The sequence below is a fragment of the Phacochoerus africanus genome, chromosome 9 (assembly GCF_016906955.1).
Source record: "Phacochoerus africanus isolate WHEZ1 chromosome 9, ROS_Pafr_v1, whole genome shotgun sequence".
Taxonomy (NCBI): Eukaryota; Metazoa; Chordata; class Mammalia; order Artiodactyla; family Suidae; genus Phacochoerus; species Phacochoerus africanus.
The window spans coordinates 38,988,017-38,996,180 of record NC_062552.1 but is presented as its reverse complement, the minus strand read 5'-3'; the positions used below and the strand labels follow the sequence as shown (position 1 = coordinate 38,996,180).

The 8,164-nt window shown below is 42.2% G+C and overlaps 1 protein-coding gene across 5 annotated transcripts in view; it reads right to left on the bottom strand.

The window, feature by feature from the left end:
• Nucleotides 1–1,186: 1,186 nt before the first annotated feature.
• The window catches only part of UBR2 (ubiquitin protein ligase E3 component n-recognin 2), a 126,256-nt gene continuing 119,278 nt past the window's right edge, over nucleotides 1,187–8,164 (bottom strand). For all 5 annotated transcript variants that reach the window (XM_047797107.1, XM_047797109.1, XM_047797108.1 and 2 more), the window contains 4 exons: nucleotides 6,858–6,935; nucleotides 5,777–5,947; nucleotides 2,962–3,063; nucleotides 1,187–1,441 (listed from right to left, as the gene is read on the bottom strand). In XM_047797107.1, coding sequence (XP_047653063.1) covers nucleotides 1,300–1,441; nucleotides 2,962–3,063; nucleotides 5,777–5,947; nucleotides 6,858–6,935 — 493 coding nt within the window. In that variant the 3' untranslated portion in view covers nucleotides 1,187–1,299. The remainder of the gene's footprint in view (nucleotides 1,442–2,961; nucleotides 3,064–5,776; nucleotides 5,948–6,857; nucleotides 6,936–8,164) is intronic.

Genomic DNA, 8,164 nt, shown 5'->3' with positions numbered 1-8,164 from the left:
CACAACCTCATGGTTCCTAGTCAGATTCATTAAACTGCGCCATGACGGGAACTCCTGGATTTCTGACCTTCCTCTTGTGTAGAGTGCGCAAAGCTAAGCAGAACGGAAATTTTAGATGCAGTTCAAGAAAACTGAGTGAAAAGGTTACTTGCATTGGCTAAAAAAATCCAAGAACCTCTTACTATTCATTTGTCCCTTAGCCTAACCTCAGAGAGGCTCTGTATTTATTTCTCTACCACATCGGTCCTCACTCTGCATACCCAAGCTCACAGCACACGTCACGTGTATCACACAGGAGTGGTGTATGATGTGTCATGGTTATAAGCTATTTTACTAAGCGGCTATCACTCTAGGAAGGCACCTCTTAGTAAGAACAATAATGTTTTAAAATAATAAAAAACCTGGGCACACAGGCTGTCCCAGGAATGTACTAAGTGAGCCAGCAGGTAAACAGCAATTCATCTATCCCAGGAGGTGCTGGAAGGGGTGGGGGTGAGGGAATTTTCCTTTTCTTTTGCTAGTGTTTGATTCTAGATGCACACACTCTCTCAACTTAGTCTCAGAAATAAGAGAATACATTGTCTGAAAAATTACGATACTCTAAGTTTTCAAAAAGCCCTTTGAAATGAGTTTTTTCCCCTCAAAGCCAAAAATCCTACAAAAATCCAAACTTACAAAGCCCTGAAAATCGTCCAGCACAGAGAGACACCACCTCCTCCCCTTCCATGCACAGGCTCCACTGGCACGAGTTCCCCCCCCCCCAACCCCCCCTCACAGCTTCTGGAGGCAAGGAAATGCCACTTTCAAAGTCCACTGCTTTGCTTAGAGGTAGGGTCCCATCAGCTGTGGGGACACTGACCCAGTCCCAACGTTGACAGTCACTGAGAGGGACTAAGAAGTGTGACCCCAAGAGACCAGAGACTTTGTTTCCTGCTGCTGTTGAATCAGCTTCAGGCCTGGAGTCCCGGGTGCTCAAGAAGTAGACACGGCTCAGACGACCGGGAACAGCCAAACGCAGTCAGAGGCCCACAGAGGGGCTGTGTCCAGCCTAGGAAGAGAAGCTCCTTGCTGGATTCTAAAATTTAAGAAGTTTGAGGGACACGAGCAAATGATGCAAGAAAATCTGCTGACAGATGATTTTCATCAATCCCTGGAGCCAGAAACTATAAAAATAAAACTGGGAAGAAAAGCTTAAATAAAGACTTTATTTCCAAATTCAGTAGAACCTATTTCCTATTCTCTTTCTTGAAAAGCCGACTGGGTTACAAAATCCAAGTTTGTGTTTTGGTAGTGAAGTAATTATAAATGTTGCCAGTCAATGCCAACCAGTGTCTGATTTGCTTCCTGTGCATGTCCAATTTCCTCTGTGATACTGTGCTGGTGCCAGAGCTTCTGAATCTTCTTAAATCGCTCTTTGCACAAATGTAAAGGATTGCCCCGTCTAGAAAGAAGACACATGTCACTCAGGATGCATTCGGTTCATTCATCTATTATATGCCAACCTTTCCTGATTTAGGAAAAGTTACAAGTTACTGGTCCTCTGCAGATCCTCTGCAAAATTTCTCTTTGGCAGGCGTCTGTGGCTATGAATATGTTAGCTCTGAAGGTTTGCTAGGAACAGCTGAAGGGGAATAAATTCTGAAAAGAGGAAATCGAATACAAGCCACACTTACTCAGATTAGGGTTTGGGACCAGCGGAGTAGGGTTGAGCAGGAGGGTCTAGGTTGAGAGGCTATAAAACTACCCACTCATGGTCCATTTTATTGGAAAAATATAAAACAGGGAGGGGTAGGGGAGAGGATGGAAGAATTACAGGGATAAAGATGTTCCTCCAAGTACCTTCTTTCAGCCACAAAGCAGCTGAATGTGAACAACTTCAGGGTCTAATGTAACCAGAGCACAGGCCCTGGCGAGTCCCCAGCTGGGAGCGCCAGTGCTCTCACTCTCTGGCTGGGGCTCCTCTTCCTGAGAGCCCATCCTCCTCACAGCAGCAGGATGAACCATTAGCAGGTGGCACAAGCGGTATCCTTGCAGTCAAGCATCTGGGGAGCCCATCTACTTATTTTGTCTTGGTTTCCCGGCCTTCAACTTCTGCTCCCCAAAGCTGGACTTTTACCCACTTTGGGCAAAAAGAAATGGTCTGAAAATTCTTTAATAATACTTGAGGAATTGCTGTTAGCAGAAGTGTTTTTTTTTTTTTTTTTTTTTAGGGCTGCACTCGCAGCATATGGAGGATCCCAGGCAAGGGACTGAATCAGAGCTACAGCTACTGGCCTATGCCACAGCCATGTAGGATCCAAGCCACAGCTCATGGCAACACCGGATCCTTAACCCACTGAGCGAGGCCAGGGATGGAACCCACAACCTCATGGTTCCTAGTCGGATTTGTTTCTGCTGTGCCACGATGGGAACTCCTAGCAGAACTGCTTTTGATGTAATAGCAGCTACCAGAGTGAAAGTGACTAAGCCTCAAGTACTGCTGCATTGCTCTGTATGTTCTAAATCTTTGCTCCCCAGATTCAAGTAGTAAGATAAGTGCATCTCTTATCAATTAAGATTTGTTCTTCTGTTATCACTTGAAGAGTGCTGGCCCTCCCACACAAAGCCACAGAGGCTACAAGGAGCTATTCCTGCAATGCTCCGATGCTATGGATGCCACAGGACAATCAGAATAGCTCTTTGGAGTGAAAAACAAAAAAACTTCACTCTGCCCCATTTCCTCCCCTCCTCATTATCCTGATGGCCCTCGTGACATTCTGAGAGTTGGGAATGGGACTGCCAAACCAGATAGCCCTAGTGACCTCCTTGACAGAGTCCACAGACTGCAGCCAGCTGTGCTCACCCCCCAGGGGGTTATTTAGCAGGCACACCTCAGGACCACAAGGCTCATCATGTTCACCCAGTGCTGAAGGCTCTGGAGGCCCAGAGTCAGCCAACCCTGTCCCCCAGAATGGGCCTTACCTGAGTCCCTGGTCAGTCTCCCCATAGTCATCAAGGTAAGGAGGAGAATAAAAACAGCCTTTGGTTTTGCCAGCTAAAAATAGCACTTGACATTCCCGTACTCTGTAGAGAGACCAACAGATACATATTAGTCATCAAGGTTTGGATTCAGTTCCAAAGGGCCGGAAGTCTTATAAAAATAAATAAAACCATTAGGAGTATGGGGTTACAAACTACTATACATCAAATAGATAAGCAATATGCATTTACTATATAGTACAGGGAATTATAGCCAATAATCTATACTAACCTATAATGGTATATAACCTGCAAAAACCAAACCAAAAATCTCTGAAACACTATGATATATAGCTGAAATGAATGCAATATTGTAAATGAATACTATGAATAAATATAAACAAACAAAACCAGTGTTGGAAGAGAGGAAAGGGCATTTATAGCAGACACCTGAAAAAGTAACAACACACCTGGCTAAGTTTTAAAAATAACTATAAAACGAAATTCTGTTCATGGCTCAGTGGTAACAAACCCAACTAGGGTCCATGAGGACACAGGTTTGACCCCTGGCGTCACTCAGTGGGTTAAGGATCCAGCACTGCTGTGAGCTGTGGTGTAGGTTGCAGATGCGGCTCGGATGTGGTGTTGCAGTGGTTGTGGTATAGGCGGGTAGCTACAGCTATGATTTGACCCCTAGCCTGGGATCTTCTGTATGCTGTGGGTGCGGCACTAAAAAGACAAAACAACAACAAAAACCCCTAAAATGATTGCACTGTAATCAATATAGGGAAGGAGAAGGACACTTAGTATTAGGATTTGATAGGTCATATAATAGTGGCATGTAAAAAATTAAGTGTGAGATGGGAATTCTTGCTGTGGCACAGTGGGTTAAGGGTCAAGAGTTGCCACAGCTGTGGTGCAGGTAACAGCTGTGGCTCAGATTCTATCCCTGGCCTAGTAACTTCCATATGCTGCCAGTGCATCCACACACATACAAAAAAAAAATTGTGAGAAAGGAAGTTAACTTCTAAACATAGAGTAGTTACTGATGTATTAACTGTTATGAGGAATTTATTAAGAAATGGTAGACAAACATTATGAAGTAAGTTGACCTGAAACACGAAAAGAATTCTGAAATATGTAGGACAAGATAAAATGCTACTTTTACATTTCTCCTAAGGGCTATTTAAAAATGTGTCTCCTGATCCCTGTGAAAGGTTTGCTTGATTTTTTCTGGTGTTAATAATTCAGCTCAATTCAACATTTATTGAGAACCCATCATATACAAGAAATTGTCAGGCACTGGGGTATATACTAAGGTGACAAAGATGTACATATAATCTATGCCCCAGAGGAGCTCAAACTCACGTCACTTTTCTCCTTCAGACCCTGTGATGACTTCCACCTCAGAGACATCACAGGACACACCAGGCCCACGTTTCTCCCACCTGTGCTCAATACAACAGTGGCACTAGCCTTCTTCCTATTTCTTTTCTTTTTCATTTATTTTTATATTTATTTATTGCTATTTGTTTATTTATTTATTTATTGCTTTTTTGGGGCCGCACCCAGGCATATGGAGGTTTCTAGGCTAGGGGTCTAATTAGCGCTACAGCTACCCGCCTATGCCACAGCCACAGCAACGTCAGTCAACGATGCGAGCCTTGTCTGTGACCTACACTATAGCTCATGGCAATGCCAGATCTTAATTGAGACCAGGGATTGAACTGGCAGCCCATGGTTTCTAGTCAGATTCATTTCCGCTGTGCCACGATGGGAACTCCTCTTTTCTTTGTTTAAAAAATAAATTTTACTGGAGTTTCCGTTGTGGCTCAGCAGAAATGAACCCGGCTGGTATCCATGAGGACGTTGGTATGATCCTTGGCCTTGCTCAGTGAGTTAAGGATCTGCTCAGTAGGTTAAGGATCTGGCATTGCTGTGGCTGTGGCCAGCAGCTATAGTTCTGATTTGACCCCTAGCCTGGGAACTTCCACATGCCTCAGGTGTGGCTAAAAAGCAAAAATAAATAAATAAATATGATTGAAGTATAATTTTTAAATAAAATGTATCCACTTTCAGAGGACATGTCAATGAATTTTGTCCTTGTTTCCTGAACAGGGCTGGCACACTCCCCAGCAATTCTGCACTTGCTGCTCTCTGCCTAGAATATCCACCCACCCTTTTCTTCTGATCTTTATTCAAAAGTCACCCTCCCAGAGAACCTTGCCTGGCTCTCTATCTACGATTCAATTCCCCTGCTGCTATTTTATATTCCTGTGGGTGTGGTTTATTTTTTTCTCCTCTGCATGGATTGCTTTCTAAATTCTTATTTTGTTTTCTATCTCCCTTACTAGAAAATGAACTCCACGAAGGCAGAGATTTTTCGTCTGCTTTGTTGACGACTGCATTCTCAATGCCCAGCATACAGTAGTCTCTAAGAAGTATTTGTTGTACATTGTTGAATATACACAACTATACACATCCGCCTGTGAAATGTATGAGTCCAAAGCCATGAGGATACAACAAAAAGAGTAATAACTCTGACTATGCTTGGGAGGATAATCAAGGACAGCCAGAAGTTTCACATTAGAGTGAGACACACACAAAGAACAGAATTGTCATGGGGATGGAAATGATAATGGACGAATGGGCAGAGTTAGCAGGAGCCAAATTCGAGATGTGTAGAAACAAGGCTCCCCATTTCCCTCAAATGAACAAGACAGTGGACCCGAATCTGCTGCAATGTAAGTGGTCTCTTGTGTTAGCAGACATGTACCACGGCGGATCCGGAGCTAGAGAGCTCTTTCCAGGGTCTTACCTCAGGAAGACGCCCACCCCAGAACCACAGGAGTAGGTGTGAGCGGTGCAGGCTCCCACATCCTCCCCTTCCAGTTCTGTCTGACAGCAGTAGCTCTGGGAACAGAGCAGGGTTCCACATACAAGGCACAGAGTTGGGGCTCTGCTCTTGTCACCACCTGATTTGGGGCACCTCCATGAGACAAAAAAAAAAAAAAAAAAGCACAAGTCAAAGCTCTAAGAGTGGCTAAAGAGTTGATGATTATAAAACCACCCTGGAAAAAAATTCTACATTATCAAGCAGAGCTGAAGATGCATACAGACTACAGCCCAGGCAGATTCATTTCTAGAACAGGGACCATCTCACACATACACACAGATACCATGTACTGGATACAATGAACAATTGGAGAAAAGAGAAATAAAATTATCAATAGGAAGAAAAAACACATAAATTCTGCTACTGTCATATAATACAGTATTATACAATAGTGAAAACTGATGAATTAAAATTCATATATGTCAAATGTATAAATAAATCTTATAAACAATGCTGAGTGAAAAAAGCTGTAGAATATGTACAATGCTACTTTAACGTTTAAAAAGGTAATAGTAATAAATGTAACATATATACTGCTTAGGAATACAAATGTTTGTAATTCATGTGTTATTTAAAGTGCAAATTGTTTAGATAACCTCTAATGAGTCTAACTTGTCCCCCACCACCCCCTTTCTCATATCTTATTCTGAAACATGGTGGAATGACACTTTTACAAGTTAAAGTACTATTGATGTTACGATTTCCTACTCAAACAAAAGAGAACAAAAATTTTAAAATTCTGTATAGAGAAGTGAGTGTTCCTGTGGTATGAAAGGCTCAATAAACTAATTTCAAAGCTTACGAGAGAGGGGGCGGGATCAAGATGGCAGAGGAGTAAGACGTGGTGCTCACCTCACACAAACACATAAAAAAAAACCCATCTATGTGTAGAACGATTCACACAGAACATCTACTAAACGCTGGCAGAAGACTTTAAACCTCCAAAAAGGGCAAGAAACCGTCCACATAACTGGGTAGAACGAAAGGAAAAAACAAAACTTACGAGAAATTAGATGCTTGATTAATGAGGCTGCTGTAATCCTCTGGAAGGTCTATTAGTTTGTTAGATTCTCTTGGATAGCTAAAAAAAACAAACACCAGGCGAAAAACCCAGTTAACATGAAGACATATTACAACAATGATAGGGTAAATCTCAATTTAGTCAAAATAAATCAAGACAGACTGAATCTGAGTGACTGGGGGCTGCCAGAGCAGCCACAGTGAGAAATTTAAAATGCTCCTTAAATAACACAGGGCCTGAGGGCTCACACTTGTACTTGAAGAGCTCAGCATGAATTATCAGGTCAGTAGACTGTACTTAGTATCTGCCCCATTTAAGTGAAAATTTGGTAGCTCTGGGAAGGGGTGAGGGTGCAGAAAGAGGCTATTCATGCGTGGGCTTCTACCGAAACCACATGGTAATGAGGGAGCCCAACACAGAACTTGGGGCAGAGAAGACAGGGAAGATACGCTCATCAGGGGTGATCTTAAGGCAGTTATGAGTTGGAGGATCGAATGCAGTAGGAGAACAGCTGGATTTTCTCTCAGTTAGAGATGCCAGACCATGCTGATTCTGTGGTAAGTTAATTCAGATACAATTCAGATCCAAATTCAACTGCTATTTGAGGACCTGCTCTGTCCACCCTGGGCCACGTGGTGTGGCCTTTCCCAATTTTACCTACTGTAGAGACAAGAGTGGACAGAAACCAAGAGGGAGTTACTTGGCAGTTCTGAAGTCACAATCAACTTGGTGAAATTTTGGAGTGGAAGGCTATATATGGTAGGAACCCAACTTTAGAGAAATTAGATTTGGTAGGTGGAAGCCTAAGTATTTTCTGAAAATTTCCAAACTTACTCTGATGTATACCTCAAGCTGTGAACTACTGTCCCATCTAATGAGTTTTCTGACTTCAGGGTTGACATATGAAATTGGTGATATTCAACCATGTAAAACTGGGGTGTTATTCCTACATCTGGGACAGGATGTGTATAAAAATAAGAGAAATAGAATAGATAATCTTTAGCCCTCTGATTTTTATGAATGATGTATTCAGCAAAAAACAAGGCAATATTAACAAATGAAATACGGCTGCTGTCACCCAGAATAGCATACTTTACCACAGAATCTGAATACAGCTAATGTTAAAAAGAATGAAGAAAATATAAAAATAAAAATGACTGGCCATGATTTGAAAATTACTGAAGCTAAATGACAGGTGTGTGGAGGCTTATTATTTCCATCTATATATTTCTGGATAGTAGGAAGTGTTCTATAGTAAAAGAAAAAAACAAAAGCTAAGAAAAACTTAG